The sequence below is a fragment of the Hyperolius riggenbachi genome, chromosome 3 (genome assembly GCF_040937935.1).
Source record: "Hyperolius riggenbachi isolate aHypRig1 chromosome 3, aHypRig1.pri, whole genome shotgun sequence".
NCBI classification, from domain to species: Eukaryota; Metazoa; Chordata; class Amphibia; order Anura; family Hyperoliidae; genus Hyperolius; species Hyperolius riggenbachi.
The window spans coordinates 241,944,712-241,967,373 of record NC_090648.1 but is presented as its reverse complement, the minus strand read 5'-3'; the positions used below and the strand labels follow the sequence as shown (position 1 = coordinate 241,967,373).

The 22,662-nt window shown below is 40.3% G+C and overlaps 1 protein-coding gene across 2 annotated transcripts in view; it reads right to left on the bottom strand.

Moving 5' to 3' along the window:
- Positions 1 to 17,485, bottom strand: part of ITIH2 (inter-alpha-trypsin inhibitor heavy chain 2) — an 88,374-nt gene extending 70,889 nt beyond the window's left edge. Inside the window, exons 1-3 of one of the 2 annotated variants that reach the window (XM_068276056.1) lie at positions 17,395 to 17,485; positions 9,365 to 9,418; positions 564 to 596 (exon numbers count right to left, since the gene is read on the bottom strand). Coding sequence is in view for 1 of the 2 variants with exons in the window: in XM_068276055.1 (XP_068132156.1) it covers positions 564 to 596; positions 9,365 to 9,418; positions 16,185 to 16,274 (177 nt within the window). In the remaining variant the exon portion in view is untranslated. Of the gene's footprint in view, positions 1 to 563; positions 597 to 9,364; positions 9,419 to 16,184; positions 16,544 to 17,394 lie in introns of those variants that run through there. The other variant, XM_068276055.1, reaches the window with a different exon arrangement.
- Positions 17,486 to 22,662: the final 5,177 nt, after the last annotated feature.

Genomic DNA, 22,662 nt, shown 5'->3' with positions numbered 1-22,662 from the left:
TTAAGTGGTTAAGGAACATGCATTATTTGCGTAGCACTACCAATGTGCGCATTACTTAGGTAAAGTGGGTTGCACTAATTGCGTAACACATGCTAAGTAACGGGTGTGAGTAACAGTAAAAATGACCATGCCTGCACATGACATTTTTCCAGCTATTAAGTTAATATGCCTCAATAGACCAAAATAGCTTTTGCCAGAGGAGAAACTCTTTGTAAAAATAAACAGTTGTCCCAAAATAATTAATTTTGCATATTCTTATGCACTAAGAACTTTAAAGAAAAATATTATTATTAAAATTCCTAATTTTGCAAATTGTCATCTGAGAAAATATGAACATCTCACAGAAGCAAAATAGCCATATTCCATAAACATAATCACTCATTCACGTACTCATTGTTTTATTGTATAAATGCCATGGTATTTTTTTAACGTTGTACATTTTGTCTGTACACCTGGTTGTGGTCTAAGTTTATTATTAGGGGTATATGTCATTGACCTTGCAGTCATTTAGAATCAGCTGATAGTTCTGTTACAGCAGCCTTGCACTAAGCAGTAATACATACCTGTTCACCATCATCTTCAAATATTAAACTTCTCTGTAACATAAGAAAACATAGATCAAAATACGGTTTGCTTTATAGATTAAAAAATGTCTGATGATAGGCTAGACTGTAAGATATTTACCAGTAACTGTATTATTGTAAATTAAAATGATTCAAGTTTGCATTTTACCTCAATCAAACTAAATTAGTGGGACCTGCATTCCAAAACCTTACACCGACTCGTAGTAGGCAAAATACATTGAGAAGTACTTTTTTTTTTTTTTTTTTTTTTTTTACTGACAATGATATTAGTTTGACTGCCTGCTTGCTTTCCTCCTATTTGCTGACTGCCAGGTAAGATCCAGCACCCTGGTAGTCTGAAACACACCCTCTGTGCAAAGCTTGTATTGGGCACTGCCACTGTGCATTAACTCTGGCTGCATTGTTCAGCAGGATACTGAGACATATGTGTAGGGCCAATGCAGGCATGTTTTTACATGCCTGGAATTCTGCTTTAAGACCCGTTAGCAATGCATAAACACACACCCAATCTATCAAGGACTCTGTATGCGGACTTCCTGGCCAGGGTTTCTTTAAAAGGCGGATACTAGTTTCCATATAAAATATATTATTAGCATATGTATTTATGTTATGTTCTCACACAGATGTTGTGTCCTTTCCAAATGCATAAAAATAACCCATATCTAGATCCACAATCCAAATGTGGCTCTAAACAATCAAGGTAATTTATTTTGCTGGCTTTGTCATAAAATGCTTGTTTTCTTTGTAATATATTATGTTAAGTTCCCCCCCCCCCCCTTTTCTCCGTCCACCCCCCGCTTCCCTACCCTCTGCTTGTTGTACTAAAAGCAGTAACTGTAGCAATAGCTGTAGCCACTGCTCCTAAGTGATGTTTCATAGGCATCAATGCAATTAGTTTGTATCCTGAATTGATAATAGTACTCATTTAGGCGTGTATAAAGGCTACTTATTAAATTAAGTGTGTGGTCAGTGAAAAAAAAGTTCACATCTGCCCCAATTTAGAAATCTAAGGTGAAGTTCGAAGATACTGAGTGGGATAAGAACTTAGGGCACCGAATGGGGCATGGACAACAATAGTAATGTGACAGAAATGCTAACCCTTCCATAAGGGACCCTAAATTATTATTGTTTCCAGATATGTACATAGGATCACCATTTTGGATTCATGGACGGACAATGCATACACCCATTCTCATTTCACAGAGGAACTTCATAGACATCTAAATGAATACTGATATTTGAAAGTACCTGCATTGTGTAAATTAGTAAACTAACTGTAAAGCCTTAGTTCACCTTTCCATTTTTAAATTCATATTAGTACTAATTAGCAATGCACAAAGTTTTGTGTATTGCTTGCCAGGTACTTTCAACATATATATTTTTTGAAGTACAGTCTAGCTTCTGGCATATTCAATCTAGTAGCTTATTTTTGCATACAATGTGCATTTAAAAATATGAGCCTCAAGCAGTGCTTCAAAATATGTCTAAATGTGCCCATCAATGAAACAATCTTGACTGCGCAATCTTACCAAATCTATGTAGTAGAAGGGTAGACTGAATGAATATACTTTGCATGGATAATCTAGATAGTGTCCCTGTACCCTCATATCACATAGAAGTAGTAAGATTGTACAATCTGAATCGTATTAATAATGGATACCTTTGCAGGCAGAATATAGAACGCAACAATGTTAACCAAACCATTCCTGAGGTAATTACAAAGGCCTAAGTTACTGAGGTTCTCCAGGGCAGGAGAACCCAGAGGAATAATATACATAACGTAGCATATAAGACCTAGATTTATTATACGTTGCCCTCTATTCGGTGGCAACAATTTGCAGCTTTTGCCTGAGTTTTGTTAGACTATAGCGAGAATTGCTGAAAGCAGTGACATAGCTAAGGAACTATGGGCCACAGTGCAAATATTACATTGGACCCCCTGAAGCTCTCTCTACATTACAGATATGGAGCACTAAAACCTGCCAAGGTCATCTGCAGGATCAGAGAGGTGCAATCAAGGGAACGTAGCAATTTTGTTAATGAGTATCACGATTCAAAGCACATTTAGAGGTGATCATTACCGGCATAGCACCAATGAAGTGCTAACATAGTGGTTGTCAAAGGGCCCCACAGTGGTTGTTCAGGGGCCCCAGTTCAGTCTCAAGCTCTGCATTACAATTCTATGACACTGGCTGAAAGGTTATTAAAATAGCGATAGTACCGAGCTTCCTATATACGTTTCGGCAGGCAACCATCATAACACTATACAATGTCAAAACATCACTTTATATTACCATAACAATGATTGCCCATGCTCAATACAATCACTGAGGCATGAGGCAGGTAAATATTTTCTTCAGAAACAGCTGTACTTTGGGAGCACCAATGAGACACCAGGCCATTCCTGGCCAATCAGCACTAAGTGCCCATTCACACTTGAGCGTTTTGCCGGCGATTTCGGCAAAACGCTCAAACGCTAGCGCTTTTCAAAGCGCTAGAGTAATAAAAATCTATGGGTCCATTCTCATTTGGGCAATTTGCGCTAATTGCCGCAAATCGCCCCAAAACGCTAATTGCACCATTTTCAGGCGATGTTCCGGGGATCGCGTTTTAGTGCTATAGAAGCGCAAAAGGCGACAGCTAAAAAAAATAAAAAAATCACCTGGTTTGAATAGGTTTTTTTGGCGTTAATCGCCAAAAACCACCAGAGCAAAACACTAGCTAAATCGCTAGCGTTTTGCGATCAGCAAGTGTGAATGGACCCTTATGATATACCTGGTAACACTGATAGTAACCTCTTCAATACTCTCCACCAAGCTTAACTAGATTTAGTGGTTTACCTATCCTCATGTTACATCCAGTCCTGAGGGACGTGTATTTGTTGTTTATCTGTTCTCATGCCCTGGAACCGTTGGCTAAGTATTACATGACCATTTCCGTTCCGATGGCCCTCTCTCTTTGAATCTTTCTCTACCAATCAATAAGCTCTTGAATGAATGTATTTGCTCTCTATGGGAGGCTTATGGTTTTCTGCAAGGTCAGAGGTTAGGACTGTTGGTAAAAGAATGGTATAACAGAAAGGAAGGTTTAGGGTTAGGCACAAGGGAATGGGGAGAATAGAGACAAAGGGTAGCAGGTAAATTAGGTTTAACTTGGACAACAGTCAGTAAGAATTTTTTTCCCTTTAAAGGTTAAAGAGCATTTGGATTTTTGAACAAAAATACATGTAGACCGCTTCACTAACCTCCTGTATACTATCTGCCTATTTGGTACCTTTTAGGATTTTATTTGTGGCCCATTGAGATCTACTAGATGCAGTATAAAAATCAGAAGGACTTCCACAATACTAGAGCAAAACATTGATTTATTAATCAATCTTTATTGCACCTCTGTTTGTTAACATTCTTGACCATATTGTCATCATGAATATGTTAACTTTATACCCTTCCAGGTATAAGCAGCATTTCCTGCCAAGTCCTTCCGGTAAAAAAAAAAAACAATATTCACAGAGGCAGAGATCAGCTGTGGAACTCAATGACTGTTTGTTTACTTATTCAAAAATGTTGCAATTCCCCAGCATTCCCTGGAGTTTTGCTTTATTTGTCCCAAACTCCTACTTTGAGCAAAAGTACATGAAGTCAAACAGGGTTGCAGTAATATACTGGCTTGCCATTTATGTCCAATGGAGATGTTAATACTGTCATAAAAGGTTGTCCCACTCCAGGGATGTGCCCAGCAGTGACTATGATATGCCCAGCTATCAGGTTGCGTGTTACACCTTACAATCACTAATCTCCAACGCCTGATAGGGCTTCACCCTCCACTTTTACTCCAGTGATTGTCTGCTACCTGCTGACAAGATGCCAGCAGTCTGCAGAGGTAGTCTCCAAAGGTGGCGGTTTCCTGCCTGCTGCTTAGTTGTGATAGTCTTTCTAGCAGCTATGGAGATTTCGGCAATGATGCATGGAAATCTGCGTTCACAGCGCTGCACGGATCTCCGAGATGGCAAGATACAGTGCAGTGTTCAGTGTGAGATACTAATGGCGGAGACGGTAGTGGTCAAGCTCTCAACCACTGCTGCTATGGGACACGGTGCCTCTCCTAACCTCATGCTTCTCCACCCCAGCTTGCTGGGCCCCGCTAAGCCAGAAGTTCCACTGGACTCCGCCCTTACTCCCCCATAGCCGATCCACCCAAATGATGTAATTTGTTGGTACAACATAAGGGTTAAGCCTGGAGTAAGTATTAAATTACAACTTAAAATATTATTAATTGATGGTACAAGGACTGGCTGATGACCCTCAACTCTGTCCACAGTTACCGTATACTACATCATTCTAATTTCATGGCACAATTAAAACTGCCAGGAGATTATGCTATGCTTTCTCAGTTGAATAGGATGTTAGGCTGACCACACAGTGGCATGTATTGCAGGTTTTCAGGCATGCAAGGTGCGGGCAATAAAAAAAAATGTATATTTGAAAATAAACATAATAAACTAGTAATGCTGCAGGGTACAATGTAAAAGGCAGGGGAGATGAAACCCCTAATATTGGACAGGATCTAAGGATACGCACACCAAAATCTCACTTTTGTAAATATGCCAACTTTTTTACATTATTTTATGTAATTCCACTGGATATTAATAGCACACATCACCAGAGAATAAAACACAAAAACATCTGTGTGAAAACTTCAGTGAGGGCTTTAGAGTGGGCTTTAGAGTGGTGTTTAGTCCCCCCCCCCCTCCTAAAAAAACATCCAATGGATTATTGCACATAACATTCCAGCAATGAAGTCTCTGTCAGCCTGAAGTGAACATGGTAATAATGTTTCAACATATACTTGATGTGGTTTGACAGAGCAGTACAGCAGCAATAAGCCCATAGCTCTACATGAGAGATAAACAATGAAAGCCAATGGATGAGCTAGGCTCAGTTTGAATATTGTTGACCATATTCAAAAGAATGGTGTAAAAATATAATGAACCATAATATCAACAACATTAACAATATCAGACAGAATAAAAACACGAGCTTTTGTCAATAGCAATAAAGCTAGTAAATCACAAGAACACAAAAGAGGAATGAATCGGTAACATTAACGTTTTGACATCCAAGGGACTTATTTCTGAAATCTGGAAGCCAAAACCCTCACTCATGTTTTGTCTAAATCACCTTAATGCCATTCAGATTACAGGAACAACAGCTCTGGCTGCCTTGATAAAGGACATTGTCTTCCAAAATGTTAATGTCCACAATTATTTATTCTCTGATGCACCTTGAACTCTGCTTTGTAGGCCTCATCCATTCAGAGTTGCTTTACATATAGCCCAGTCAGCAGTATTCTCCTTCCAAGAGTTGAAATGAGCGCTCTTTGCCTTCATATTATACAGACATCACTAATGTGCAAATCATGACGACCACTGCTTTTCTTACCAAATGTCATCTCACCTTAAAAAAATGTCTTTTGGAATCCAGCTATCTTTCATGCAATGAGCAAGGCACAATCCAAAAGGAACTGCTTAAAGGTATTCCATGATGCAAAAGTTGCCAGTATGAGGTTGCATTCAGAGTCTAACTACTTCAGGGACTCCAGCTCCTGATTTTTCCTCAGAGATTGCTTTGCAAATAATGAGAATGACCTCAAGACAGCATAGTACTGAAATGAGTGTTTCCTCTTACTAGACAAGTAGCCATTGAAGGCTGTTGAGACCAATATGCCAGAAGTGACTGGCTTAGGTGCCATCCACTCCACCATCCTTTTAGTTTGAACAGATACGGTAGACTTAAAGCAGAGTCACATTTAAAGGGCAGGAGCTGGATGCAGTTTTCAGAGGCTATATTGATATGCATGCTACTTTTGTTAAAAGTAGGAGTTTATCCCTTCTATCCACAGCTATGACCACTTCTCTGTTGCTCCTGCTCTAGTGTGTCATAGCAGTTAGCAACTGGTTTGGATAATGTTACAAGCATCTCAATACGGCCCTTGAAGTCTATATTTAAGGGAATTTGCTCAATGCAGTAGAATATATTTTTATTGACCTTATTGCCGATTCCATTCCAAGGCCAATTTTTATATGAAACCAATTAATATTTTTGAGCTGTAAAAGGGAAATTGAGTGTCCAAAAAATAACCCACAAAACACACACAAAAAAAAAACTCCATGCAAGATGTGAACTTGCTCAGGACTCCAATGCTGCAAGGCCAGAGTCCTAACAACTTAGGCTCTAACCGCTATTAATCCTATTATTAGAGCCTTAGTCCCATTCAGATACAGCCCCTTCTTTTACATTTCTCTATCTTTCAATAAGAAGAGAAGACATTTAATACAGCTTATTTTACAGGTAGTTGTACCCATAAATGAATAGAAATAATAAAAAGCATTAACTGAAAGTTGTTACATTCCTTTTTAGTCAGGGTTTACTGCCCTTCAACTTTAGTAAATTCACTCTCGAATATTTTTTGCACATAAACATTATGAAGAAGAATTCCTTATTTCGGACCATCTCTTCCGGTGACCCTCCTTTGCACACCATCTCACCAACCACTCCACTATACTCACAAAATTCCCTGAACTTTAACTGATGACATCATGCTAGGGCTTCGAGTAGGTAACCCAATGTTTTCTGTAAGAGGGCTTCCACATTATCACAGTGGCCTGACAGTGGTTATAGGGGGGAGAGGGTATGGCACATTTGTCTTTTGGGGACTAGTGGGGTGATGACTGTTGCATCCAATAACTACCTCCTACCATTTGGGTGACTGATAGGATATTTGTGACTGTGACGTGGTTGGGATTGTGGTACGGCAGGTGGTGGTGTAAGGATTTCTTAGATGTGGTGCAGGGAGTTTTGAAAGGAGTTTGGGCATCACTGATCCTTATCCTCCCTCCTTCTGCATAGTACCCTGTAAGAGGCAATCTGTGAAAGGATGAGCGAGAACATTTTTGTGAGAAGCAAAACCGTATCTGCTTGTGTGCCGAGGATGGGGACGCAACAGATAGGGTTACTACCACCTCTTGCCACTGTGTTCTACCCTCCTGTCACTTATTTCACAGCAAAAGTTCAGGCAGTGGCAGAGGAAGGGTTAGGAAGATAGAGTGTAGAATGCAGTGCAGCAGCAAGATGGGGCAATACAGTAACTTAACCCTTTCTGCCATGGCCCCCTCCTCGCACACACACAGGTACAATCTTACTTCTTGGAAAACTGTTCTCAGTCATCCTTATCAAACTGAAAATATATTTAAGAATATTTTAATAATGTTTTACAATTCTAAACAAATGCATAAATTGCTTTATATACTAATCATACACCCCTTCCCCAGAAAAAACATACATGGGAGTCCCCTACATTTACACTATTTCCCTACTACACCCATAGTTACCCTCAGAGCTAGTGGACCCATCTGCCAGTACTGGAAGAGAAGAAATTGGGGCGCCGCACGACTCCAGGCCTTCCTGTGACAGCATGGGCGGTTATGCCTGTGTCTATACAGGGTGTTTTCCTGATAATTGCTACTACTGCAACTGTACTGTAAATACATACTGAAAGCCTTGTTTATCATGATGATAGAAAGATTATCATTTTCAGAGAGATATCCAGGAGATGTAAAAACTGCTCCTGGTTAAACTGGTGCAAAGTTAGTATTTAAACTCTCTCTGCTTCTGAAGCGATTTCAAAGTCTGTGTTACACAAGAGTTCATCGTACAGATCGTGTGTTTTGCATAGACTTTTAAGAAAACTATCTATCCATGGTACATTGAACTGTGTACATTGTGATAGGAGTTTGAGATCAATGATACATGGCATTGAGCAAGCTGCTGTTTTTTGAGCAGGAGAAAATGTTAAATATTACTACTTTCCATGCTGATCAGGTTAAAGGCTACAAAGTCATCTTCAAAGCAATGGAAAACCTTCTTATAAGTAACATTATTCTCTTTTGTGCCATATCCTAAATTAAGGTATTAAAAGTGAAGAAATTACCAATTCAGAATTTTTTTTTTAATTCAGTGTATTTGAACTCCGGTGCAAAATATCAGTGAGTGGGGGGTGGTTGGTGTTAGAATTAGAGTACAGAGGATGACTACTGATATTCTAATATCACTATTTGGCACCCATTTTTCCCACTCACCTTTTTTTGCATAGGTGCGGTGTGGAGCCTACACTTTGGGATAGCATGACCTTCCACGTTTAAAGCAGGTTTTAGTAGCTTGATAGGGGTGCTGAAGGACCGCTTTATGTGTTCATTTATATTAATAAACAGGGAACATTATTACATTTTTGTTATTGATCCCAACATGGTGGATCGCGAGACTTTTTCAGACATTTACTTGTTGCTGATGATGATGTTGCAGTAGAGGATCACGCTGCAGGGCTGTGAAGTCGGAGTCAAGGAGTCGGAGCAATTTTGGGTACCTGGAGTCGGAGTCGTGGTTTCAATAAACTGAGGAGTCAGAGTCAGGTGATTTTTGAACCACATCCATAGCCTTTGTGAAAATTAGACTAAGGAGTCGGAGTCGAGGAGTCGGAGCAATTTTGGGTACCTGGAGTCGGAGTCGGTGGTTTCATAAACTGAGGAGTCGGAGTCGGATGATTCTTGTACCGACCCCACAGCCCTGTCACGGCATTGAATGTTTCCAATGCTATATAGCATAGTTTATAGCAGCCAGCATCAGTAAATAAAAAACAATGTGGCTTTGAATAAGTCAGTTATAATGTACCTTTGCATTGTACCAGGCCCTTTGAAAACAATAAACAAGATTAAGAATGTTATTTACCTTTACTCTGTCCGTAATGGGCGGTTCAAACTCATGTATAAGATGACCAAGATCCTAAAAGAATATGAAGACATACATTGTGTCAAATTCTAGGGGAAATCACAGTATGTAGCAATTTGTTTACTAACATAGCAAGGTTATGTTTAGTTAAAAGTATCAGAGGATAAAAAATATAAGCCTTATAGCCTGAACTGTCACGTGAGGGAATACAATTATTTTACCCATTAAAGCCCATTTCCAACGAAATCATAATATTTCTTATTTTAATATTTCCTTATATTAGTGATTCAGAGTGTTGCAATATTTTTTTTAAATACAATGAAGCTTCTCCAGCTTAAAAAAAATGTCCTGACATTATGATTGCATGTTTAGAAGAAACAGACTTCAAGGACTAAATTGCAGGTTCTGTGGGTGTGGCTACTCCTGGTGTTCAGGCTGCAACATCCAGTTTTTCAGACTGCAAGGGGAAGGCATATGCTGAATCTCTCTGAGAAGATGGCAGGCTATAGCAATGACAGTCTGTGGTGCAGGAAGTGGTCAGTGCCTGGGTTCCCATCTAGGTAATTTAAAGAACACCTGGATTTACAGGAGAAAAAGTTTTTGGAATAGGAGCGCTGGTATGTTTGTGTTTGGCTACATTTGCACACACTAATGCATGTTTTCCACAATTTTTTTTCAGTAAATGCTAACTGGACTGCAAGGTTATCAGATTTAATGACCTAAAATGCATCTCATTCATACTAGCTTACTGCCATAAATGGGGATTTGTTTCAGATGAGAGCCTCTCAGGGATGTAGAAAACACATGGGCCCATATGCAATTCACTTTTTCTCCATAGTTTTCTCCTAGGAGATATTTTTAAACTTGTCAATAAAATGCCTTTTAAGCCACCAGAAAGCAAGCAAATACTCAAAATAAATTTGATAGTACTTTTTCACCTACTTTATGGTACTTTTTTAGTTGAAAAGTACTGGAAAATTAATTAAAATTGAAGATGAAAAATTATCTCCTAGGAGAAAACTCAGGTGGAAAAGAGAATTGCATATGGCCCATGGGCCTTTATCCAATTCACTTTTTCTCTTAAGACATAATGGTCCTGATGCAATTCACCTTTTCTCCTAAGTTTTCTCCTAGGTGAATTTTCACATCGTATTAATAAAATGTCTTTTAAGCCACCAGCAAGCAAGAAAATACTCAGAATAATTTCGACAGTATTTTTTACCTACTTTTTAGTATTTTTTTTTATTGCAAAGTGCCGAAAGGTTAAACAGAAGATGAAAAATGATCTCCTATGAGAAAACTTAGGAGAAAAGGTAAATTGCATCAGGCCCACAATTAACTTTTTCTCCTGAGTTTTCTCCTAGGTGATATTTTTAAACTTGTCAATAAAATGCCTTTTAGCCACCAGAAAGCAAGAAAATACTCAAATAATTTTGATAGTACTTTTTCATCTACTTTTCTGTACTTTTTCAGCAGAAAAGTGCCTTAAAGTTATTTTAAAAATTATCTCCTAGGAGAAAACTCGAGAGATAAAGGGAATTGCAAATGGGCCAATGATTCATTTTCTGCAAATTGAAAAAAGTAGGTAAAAATGTACTGTCAAGATTATTCCGAGCATTTTCTGACTTTAAGGTGGCTTAAAAGGAATGTTACTGATATGGGCCCATATGCAATTAACTTTTTGTCCTGAGTTTTCTCCTAGGAGATACTTTTTCAACTTCTATTTAGATTACCTTTTCAGCATTTTGCAATTGAAAAAGTACCAAAAAGTAAGTGAACAAATACTATCAAAAATGTTTTTGAGTACAGTATTTTTTTTGCTTGTTGGTAGTTTAGGAGGCATTTTATTAACAAGTTTAAAAATATCACCTAGGAGAAAACTGAGGAGAAAGTGTGAATAGGAGATAATTCCTCATCTCCTCATTAAAATACACTTTTCAGCACTTTGCAGTTGAAAAAGTACCAAAAAGTAGTTATTAATGTACTATCTAATTTTTGCGAGTATTTTCTTACTTGTTGGTAGCTTAAAATGTATTTTACTGACAAGGTATAGAACGTTCAACAGTACTCCTTTTTTAATGTGTATAATCTATACCTCTAAATAAACCTTTTAATTCTTGCTATAAAGTGTTATTTTTTATGTGATGTCATCATTGTGTCAAATGTTGGTGTGAATCTGTTTTTTTGTGTTTTTTCGTAGTTAGGAAGCATGATGGCTGCTGCAAATCCTTTATTTGTATGTCCAATTGGGGTAAGGGGGGAGCTTCATCATTGGTCTTGCATGTGATTCATATATCCTATTTGGAGCTTTTGGTGAAATTTTGATTTGTTATTTTGTTCTTTGGCTAGTCGTTCATAAATGCTGATTTTTCTCTTTAATGGTTTAGGTAGAATAGAAAACATCTCAGGAAACTAAAAGTAACATTACAACATGCGTGACTGGCATATGGAGCTACACAGCTTTATATAGCTTGCTGCAGTCAATGATGCACTGGAAATATAGAGGAAACTGCTGCAGACACACCAGTCTATGTGGTTAAGTGAGCTGAGAGGAGAACACTGGCATTCTGTTAAGACACAGATGAACGGCACACAATCTCACCAATTAAGGACCGAAAGCAGAAGATATCCTATTTTGGGGTTCCCTGACATATATCATGGTAATATTCAGGTAAGAAACTTGCCATATCAGTACAGTTTGCTGGCTCAGCAACCTACTTCCCCACCTTCATAGCATGTCCAGTTGTTGTGCCAGGCCAAGCTCTCCTATTCCCTGAGCCATCATTCCACATGGTGCTTGGAGTATAGATGAACTCACTGTGCCTGTGATTGACTACACTAACATGTCTATAGTTAGTGTAACATTATATGCAGACTGTAAATCCCAAGTTCATCCTCAATTCATTATACTTCAGCAAAAAGCACTACATGCCGCTTAACTACTTACGGACCAGGCTAATTGAAATCACGCCCTTTTTTGTGCTGATCTGGCTACTAGGGCGTAGATTTCAATTCCCCGCTGCAGCGGGCAACCGCTGTTTTTGTCGCTCCCACCTATCCTGCCGCTATCTCCTGTTGCAGCTCACTCGCCCTGTCAATCTCTATGACTGCAGAGCCCTATGAGCCAGTCAGGAGCCGATTTTTTTATTGGCTCCTGGCCATGTCTACCGATGTAAGCAATTCCCATAGGTTTACATTGATAGAATAGGTCAGGAGCCAATGAAAGAGGCTCCTGACCGGCTCACATGACTCTGCCATCATAGAGATGGCAGAGTGGGTGTCCTGAGGATCCCGGCGTGGATGGCGGTTGCGGCGGGTATGTGCGGCAATTCGCCGGTATTCCATTGTAATTGTACCAGCGGTCTCTTGTCCTTAAAGGGACAGAGACCGCTGGTACCTAAGTGGTTAAAAGACAACTACAAGAATGTTTATGTCAGAATTCTGTCACGGTCAGCTATATACTTAAAGGACTTTGAGCAGAAGCCATAGGTATGCATAAAAGCATAACCACAGCCATTTGGTACAGAGTAGACACTAACCGGCTCCTTATAGATGTGCTCCTGCTCCGGGGCTGGTCACACTGTGATCTGGGATAGGAAGCCTACAGGTCCTCTCTGCGCATGCACAGGCTTCCTGGCTTCTTCCTCCCCTCTGCGCGTGAACCGCATAATGACGTGCAGCAGAGGGAGGGGGAAGAACCCAGGAAGCTTGCGCATGCACAGAGCAGGCTTCTTATTCCAGGTCACAGCGCAACTTTATTTCAGAGTCGCTGGATGCAATGTAATTAATAGTGAGCAGGCCGGGAGCAGGAGCAGTTTTATAAGGGGCCAGTGAGTGTCTACTCTGTACCAAACTGCCATGGGTATGCTTATATGCATAGCCACAGCTTCTGCTCAGGGTCCCTGAACCTGAAGCATTTCTAAAATAAATAAAACAGATGCTTACCCAAGGAGAGGGAAGGCTCTGGGTTCCACTGAGCATTTCCATTCCTCTTACGGTCCCCTCGTTCCAGCGCTGGCTTCCGAGTTCAAATCTCCCACCAGCTGAGGCTTCGGAAGTCTTCAGGAGCCAGAGTGCTCCTGAAGATGGGTGGCTCTGTACTGCGCATGCGCGAGTGTGCACGCTCGTACATGCGCACTATGCATCATGCACGCTCGTACATGCGCACTATGCATCATGCACGCTCGTACATGCGCACTATGCATCATGCACGCTCGTACATGCGCACTATGCATCATGCACGCTCGTACATGCGCACTATGCATCATGCACGCTCGTACATGCGCACTATGCATCATGCACGCTCGTACATGCGCACTATGCATCATGTACACTTGCATCATGCTTCCATCAGTCAGAGACTGCTAGCGCTGAAACGAAAGGACCAAGCAAGGAACGGAAAGGCTCTATAAGACCCAGAGTCTTCCCCCTCAGATAAGTATCTGTTTTTTTATTTTAAAAACGCTTCAGGTTCACTTTAAGTTCTCACACTCTTTATACAATGCAAAAAAAAAAAAAAAAAAACACAGCTTCAGCCTCATCTAATTAGGAGTAAGAAATCAAGTTAAAAGGACAACTGTAATGAGAGGTATATGGAGGCTGTCATATTTATGTCCTTTTAAGCAATACCAGTTGCCTGGCTATCTTGCTGATCCTCTGCCTCTAATACTTTTAGCCATAGACCCTGAACAAGCATGCAGCAGATCAGGTGTTTCTGACATTGTTGTCAGATCTGACAAGATTATCTGCATGCTTGTTTCTGGTGTTATTCGGACACTACTGCAGCCAAACAGATCAACAGTGCTGCCAGGCAACTGGTATTGTTTAAAAGGAAATGAATATGGCAGCCTCCATATTCTTCTCACTTCAGTTGTTCTTTAAGTAAATAATGCAGAAGACAGAACTTCAGTAACATTTTGGTTAACGGTTAACTATACATACCTAAATTAAATAAATAAATGCTATAAAACACATATAACAAAATCTAGATCTCAAAAGTAAAATTCAAAACAGTATAAACACCAGAATTAGTAATTGTCACTGCAGAGAATATTATTGTATTTGTGTCTTTTATCCTAAAGTATCTAGTATTAGGCCCCACACGTTTCATACCAGAGTCCTCAGTATCAGGATATCAATTCCTGACATAAGCCTTAATTCACTAAGCGTATCTCCTGTCTTTAATAACGTTTCTAGAGCTGTTACCATGGTGATAAGGCATGTAGTATTTAGGAAACATTTTACCTCAGGCAAACCGAAAGTTAACTCTTCTGTCTTTAAGTTAACTCTCCAATCCTTAAAATAACTCCAGAGTTAAAGACAGGCTGTTAATTAACTGCGTGTGAGAATAACTACAGAGGAGGTAACTTAAGGAATGAACAGAGAAGATAACCCTCTCACTGTGTGGAGGTAAGTTATCTCTTGCCTTATTATCTCCAGCATGATCTTAGTGAATTGAGGCCATTATCAGTGAATAGGAGATATACATTATGAGTTTCCTTTATATACATGGATTAGACTTGTAATCACCACTATAAGATAGCACAAAGGTAATATCAGTATGACTTAATGGGTATAAATCACTGTAGTTAAAGGGAACCTAAACTGAGAAGGATATGGATTTTTCCTTTTAAAATAATACCAGTTGCCTGACTCTTCTGCCGTTCCTGTGTCTCTAATACTTTTGGCCACAGCCCCTAAACAAGCATGCGGATCAGGTGCTCTGACTGAAGTCAGACTGGATTAGCTGCAGGCTTGTTTCAGGTGTGTAACCCAGCCACTACTGCAGAGATCAGCAGGACTGCCAGGCAACTGGTACTGTTTAAAAGGAAACATACATATCCCTCTCAGTTTAGGTTCCCTTTAAGGCTAATCTATACTGCATCAAGAAAGTTGTACAGGAATATGAACAATTCAAGCAGCAATATCAAAAATTTAGAGATATATTGATAGCCACGGATCAGGTAACAACAAAATAATGTAATCTAAAGACCAAATAGTAGTAGCAGTAGGGTATTGTACCGTGTTAGCCATCAGTAAAAGCAAGAAGTTTTAAATCAGGATGGTACCATTTATTGGCTAAGTAAATATGAATACGAATAAGCAAGCTTTCGGCCTTGCAGCCTTCCTCGGGCTTACATCCTGTTAGTTTGCAGGCTGGTGGTACAGACAGCTATATACATGCAACATCAAAAGGTAAAACAGATTTTTTTCAAGCATAAATACATGTCATATAGGTAAGAGAGAGATAAAAAAAACCCTAATGTTTGGATTTGGAGACTGCCATATTTATTTCCTTTTAAGCAATACCAGTTGCCTGGCTACCATGCTGATCCTCTGCCAAATACCCTGAACAAGCATATGGAGATCAGGTGTTTCTGACATTGTCAGATCTGACAAGATTAGCTTCAGGCATGTTTATGGTGTGATTCAGACACTACTGCAGCTAAATAGATCAGCAGGGCTGCCAGGCAACTGGTATTGGGAAATAAATAAAAGGAAATATGGCAGCCTGCATATTTTTCTTACTTCAGTTGTCCTTTAAATGTCAAGGTACCTTATAATATAAAGGACCATTTAAACCATGGACAGTTTTAGCTGCTTGCAGTTGATATAAACCCTGAACCCACAGATACGTAAAGACAATGCTATAAAATGTTACAGCCTGTGTAGATCATTTTGCTGCTCACTAATACAAATGCCATGTCTTTGATATATCTAGGTAACTCAGTATCTGTGAGCAGCAGTGAAGAATCAGTAGCTACCACATTATCGTTTCTGGAAATTTGCAGCACATTTGACTATTCAGATCAATACTCACAGCAGAATCTGGGAACTCTTCTATAAACAGATCAAATCCCTTTATTTCAGCCGAGAATAACAGTAGCAAAAGATAAAGGAGACACCTCATGATTCCGAATCTGCAGCCAGGAAATCTCTCTGGCTTCCCCTGAGAAAAATTCCTTCAAATGAGGTGAACACCACTTAACCATGGAGTTTATAACTTAACTTTTTTTTCCAAATCGAAAAACGTTAAACTTTGTCCTGATCAGTGCAAATATTTGCCATGTAGAGCAAGTCACAGCTAGGACAGGGACTGAGAGGTTGTGCAAACACAGAGGTTTCAGTTTATCAACTGGTGATAACTCTTTAGAAGGATGTTGTCTTTGCATCTTTCCCTTTATACTTTGAAGTTCATTTTTGTTCTTAACCTTTAAATAGAGAAATCAGTTAGAAAACAGCTAGGACCACTTTGCAGGTGAGCTTTAAGTGTAACAGGTACACCTCAAAATAGTTTATATGTTTTATGCAAAGGAAAAAGACCACTCAATATTTGTGTTATTTTTATCACATATTTATATGGAGCTGAGCTCTTCCACAGTACTCTGCTGGGAGTTACGCAAACTACGTAAGGTACATTACACAGTTTGCGTAACTCACCTTATACAGTGTGTATGTTGTTTGTATAATGTGAGTTACGCAAAGTGCATTTAGGGATTGTTCACACTAAGGGCGTTTTTGGTTTTTTTTAAGCGCCAGCGATTTTGAAAACCGACCTAACAGCGCCTGTGCAAAGATTCCCTGTGAGAGTGTTCACATCTGAGCGGTTTGATTATGATCCGCTCACTAAAGCGCTACCTGCCTGTACCATTTTTGGGGCGATTTGCCTAGAATGGCAGGTATAGGGAAATTGCAAAATGTTTGAAGCGCTTTCATGAATAAATGCATTGTATTTATGCATTTCCGGCTGAAGGAGTTCACCGATGTCAGGAAGGAGTTAAGTACGTTTTTCTGCCCGAAACCTTGATAAAGAGGACCCTGGTGGCCCTGAAACAATAGTCGGCCTTTGGGTCAGACGTAATATTGCTTGTGGCAAGAAAACAAAACTGAGCCAAACAGTGATACCATATAGTGCCATGGATGATTTGTATCAAACTTCACATTTTAGAGATAGTAGTAAAAATGTTTCTGTACCGTGTTAGCCAAACAATATATGTAGGTAGAAAAAAAAAGTCTTGGAAAAGTAATACCTTTTAATGGCTAACTGATAAAGTTAAATAATGCAAGCTTTCTGGGATCTAGTCCCCTTCTTCAGGCATATTTCTAGATGTTAGCTGTAGTAAAACACTGATGCAGGGAAGCTGCATGAAGATGGCAGTTGTACTGGTTGCTGTTTAGCAGTTAGATGTCAGGTGATCAGCAGGCTGGAGCCAGTGAGCTTATGCAAGCAAACATGAAATCTAGCAGGTTTCTGAAGATAGTGAAGCCAATGGGTACAATGGTAATCATAGATATTGGAATATGTTCAGTGTGCTTGTAAACCTCACTAATTAATCTTCCTATCATAGCACACCTTAATCACAGTAGCTGAAAGACAGCAACTATTGACAGAAGCAGACCCCCCTCTGCCTCCTCGGAGATAAAGTATTCGGGTATAGGGAGTCCCTTATATAGTCCTAATACAGCCTATATAAGGGACTATACAGGACTATATAAGGGACTCCCTATACCCGAATACTTTATCTCCGAGGAAGCAGAGGGGGGTCTGCGATACATGTGAGACGATTCAAGGGGTGCTGGCCTGCATATCACACTTGGGTGTCTTTGGTGGTAAGCATTGTATCTATTCTCTTTCTTCCTGGGCTTCTGTCAATAGTTGCTGTCTTTCAGCTACTGTGATTAAGGTGCGCTATGATAGGAAGATTAATTAGTGAGGTTTACAAGCACACTGAACATATTCCAATATCTATGATTACCATTGTACCCATCTTATGTACTGTACTAATATTGTGATATTGCTTTATGACCATTATTGTATGTGTCATTTTGCCACAACCTTTGTTATGTTTTAATTGCTTTTAGAAGGGATATGTCCCTAATAAAATTGTTCATATTCTATGGACTCTAGTTGTTATGAGTATTAATCATTGCTATATGGATGGCTTTTTCTCTAAATTGTGAAGTAATATTGCTTGTGGTGTGATGGGACAATAAATAAAAAACTGCACAGGGCACAACTGCAGGAACACTCCTCACCACACACAACACAACCACACCACACTAACATGCATACAATCTAGACTGGCCAATCTATTCAGATTGCAATGTGTGGGAGATGTGGGATTGTCACTGGCTGTCCAAACTCCTTTTTAAATGCAACCCAGGCTCTCCTTGTGATTGTAACTTCAGAAAAAGGAAGGCACACTGCTGCTTCTCATATCAGATATGGCATATTGTCAGATGACCTGTAACAATGTCCTCCGTTAGACCGAGCTGCCCGTTGTCAATCAACATACAGCTGTAATCAAATTACTTCTGCTCCGCTCGGTGGCACACCACCAGCCACTTTCAAAGGAGATAACAGTCCTCCAACATCTGCTCGGCGGCGGTACAGATTGTTACCTTTCCTTCCGATATCGCTGGAGAGTGCTTGCTGCTCTCGCTGTGGCGTCCCGCAGCACACAGGTACCTAGTATTAGCAGCGGTGAACGAACGCCAGACGCCAGGCTCTCAACCCACGCGTGTGTTTGGGGAAGGTCCTGCTAGCCCTCTGCAGCTGTCCACGCCCACATACGCCTGGTGTAGCCAGAAAACAGCAAAAATCAATAGACCCTTCGCACTCTCGCATGCAAATGTTCAAACAATTGCATTCACAAATTCACTCATCCAGGCACCACTGTTATCACTGCAGCTAAGAGGGTCTTAGTTCACAGAAGAATGCATTATTTTGCTTAGTCACCTGCACTGTGCAGAAGTACCCAGGTAAACGTAGGTGTCCTAACTCTGGCCCTGTAACCTGCATAGTGCAGACATGCAAACAGGAATCCCAGGAATCTTTCTCCCGTACATTTGCAGACATACAGACTCATTGGTGGTTCATGAATCAAGTGCTGCTGGAACCTGCCCCCTACCAGCTCTCATTCCCTCCATGTAGCCGCTGATCTCTGCTTCCTGGCTCTCAGAGATCTCACTCGATATGTGGGAAGACTGAGGACCAGGCAGCAGAGACTGAGCAGCTAAAGCGGAGGACAGAAGGCATGCCCAAAGCTATAGGGGGCAGGTACCAGCAACATCAGGATTGTGCATCATTGCTTCACCTGCTATCTGTCTGCAAGTGTGTAAGTAGTGACGGGTGTGGTGGAGGGGGTGGAGATGCCAACTGATGGGTGCATGGGATGGGGCCTGGTGGTTTCATGAAATGGTGGCTAGGTGTCTTCTAATGTGTCCTCATTACATCTATGGCAGCTTTCACTTTTATTCCAAACACTAACCTACCCCTACCTACACTTAACACTAACCACAATGCTTACTCTTAGCCCACTATTTTTTATTGGGTGTATTCGCTATTTTCTGTAGCGGCTATTTGTAGCGATTATTTTTTCTAGTGGCTATTTTTGCTGCCGTTTTTTTCTGTAGTGGTCTTTTGCAGCTATTTTCCATGCACCTCTGGCATGTCTATTGAAAAGAGGTGCAAGGAAAATGGGCGCTAAATAGCGGTTATAGAATATTGGTATTACCACCAATATTCCAATATCCACTATAGTAGAATATGGGTAAATATACCAATATTTTGCTATGCTTCATTGTACCTTAATTCTCACTTGAACCTCACCCAATGTATGTCCATCCATCCCACCTGCTCCTAAACACCCCCATTCACAACTGTTTTACACCAGAGATTGGCTACAGTGTAGCCAAACTTCCGGTGAACTCCTGCTCCCAGAATGCTCACCTCCTACCCTGCAGAACTCTACCACTGCTATTTTTTGCAAACAACTCTGGTGCCTGCTATTTTTACCATGCTCCCCCACACCCAAATTTTTGGCTATAGACAGTATTTGGGAAAATTAACATATGCATCTATGGCGGTCCAAACTGAGGCGCCGCTTGTGACTACATTGTCCATTTTGATGGGAGTGGGAGTAAAAAGGCTGACTAGTACTGTTATGTGAAGCCCCCATGACTACCTGATACTGGTAATTTGGGCTGGAGGGCCCCATCCAAAGTTTTGTAGGGGGCCCCAGTGTTTTCTAGTTTGCCCCTGCCTGCACTTGAATCAAATAGACAACAATGGCTACACACATGCACTAGGGGGTCACAGGGAGGGGGAGGACATCTAAAGAGAAGCTCCATGCTCCAGGTGCATCCCCTGTCCTAAAATCTCTAATACATTGATCACATTAAGAAAAACAAAAATACACAAAATGATTTCCTATCTATTGATACCATAAAGAAATAGCTCTTCAGAAAAAAATGCATACATTAACCATTTTTAGCCGAATGGACGTGACTGTCACGTCCATTCGGCTGCTGCTGCGCTAGTTCCCATTCATTGATCTAAATACCCGGCAGAAAGGCAGACGGTTTCTTTGAGAAGCCGCGATCTTTCTGAAGAAGAAAAAAAAAAGTCTCCCATCCTCCCTATACTTCCTGGAAGCGAGTTCGGTTCCAGGACTAAAAAAAAATAAATTGTGTGGCTAAATAGTAAAACTACATCCACATGCTTTTTTTTTTTTATTAAATAAACACATTATTACATTTAAAATTAACTGTTTACCTCCCACACCAAAAAGTACCCAAATAAAAATTAATGAAAAAAAATGACAATTAAAAAAACAAAACAAAACAACAAATCGTTACCTAAGGGTATGAACTTTTTTTTAATATGCGTGTGAAGAGAGTGTATTACTAATATTTTTTAAATTATAAGCTTGTAAATAGTGATGGACGCGAAACTGAAAAAATGCACCTCATTTCCAAATAAAATATTGGCACCATACATGATAGGGACATCATTTAAATGGTGTAATAACTGGGACAAATAAGCAAATAAAATACATAGGTTATAATTATGGTAGCATGTATTATTTTAAAGCTCTAATGGCCGAAAACTGAGAAATAATGCAATTTTCCCATTTTTTTTTCTTAATATTCCTGTTAAAATGCAATTAGAAAAAAATAATTCTTAGCAAAATGTACCACCCAAAGAAAACCTAATTAGTGGTGGAAAAAAACAAGATATAGATCAATTCATTGTGATAATTAGTGATAAAGTTATTGGCAAATGAATGGGAGGTGAAAATTGTTTGGATGCATAAGGTGAAAAATGACTGAGGGCTGAAATGGTTAAAGAGGTGTTGCCACAAACAAAGAGCGGCCATCTGTAACACAATGGGCATAATTCACAAAGCTGTTTCACCTGTTTTCAACCTTATCTATGTAACATTTTTAAGCTTCCAAAAAGTAAAAATATAATATCATTAAGGTAAGAAAAACAATATTGAAATGAAGTTAATCAGGAACAACTTTGAGTGATTCTTTTGCTTGTAAATGTGCTGAAAGGTTATTTTTATCAATTAGGTGATTAATAAGTCATTTATGAGAAATTTTGTGAACAGAGCCCAATAAAGGGCTGTAATATAGAATCTGGATCTCACATCAAACCAACTACTATGGGTAAAGTGACAGGTACCCCACCCCTTTCTGGTGTAAGTCCCCAACCCTATAAAGGCTCATACACACGGGGTACGGACGTCGCCGCAACCACGTGGCACGCGCGTGTTGCGGCGACAGTTCGCCCTTGTGTATGACGCGCGCGCCCCGAACCGTCGCCCGTCGGAGCTGTCGCCAGGCGATTGACATGTTCAATCGCCGGCTACAGCTGTCGCCGCAACCTCGCCAGAACTGTCGCTAGTCCCGAGCGACAGCAACCCACACACAGCACACGGAGCTTCCGGCGGGGGGGAGGAACCTCGGCGACAGCTTCCGCCGCATCGCTAATCCCTCTGCTGCCGTGTGGATGCAGAGGGACTTGGCGACGAGCTGTCGCCGAGCTGTCGCGCACACGCTCCCGTGTGCTAGCGACAGCTACAATTGTCCCCCCTTGTGTACTTAGCTTAATAGTATACTCTTAGTGATGCCGGCCCCTCCCATCCCTGCCCACCGGAAACCCTTTCCTTTTTCCCAGTCTTGGTCTCACCCCGTGATGCACACCTCTTACCAAGACCCCCACCCTCCTTTTATTTTGCCTAAAGCGGTTATTTTGTACTGAGGATCATTGTTTGTTTTCAGATCTGTTTTTTTTTTTTTAAATCGTGGACAGACCCCGACTCGTATTGTTTCTATGAGATATCAGTTCTTTTATGAATAAAGATGCAGTATGTTTTGTGTGTTTTTATTAAATATAAAGAGCATCACAGCGGTCCTGGAAAGTTACTACATTTGAAAGAGAAAATCTTTGGCCCCATCTTTTCCATCCACTTTATTACGCTCATGTTCCCACATTATGCACAGTGCAA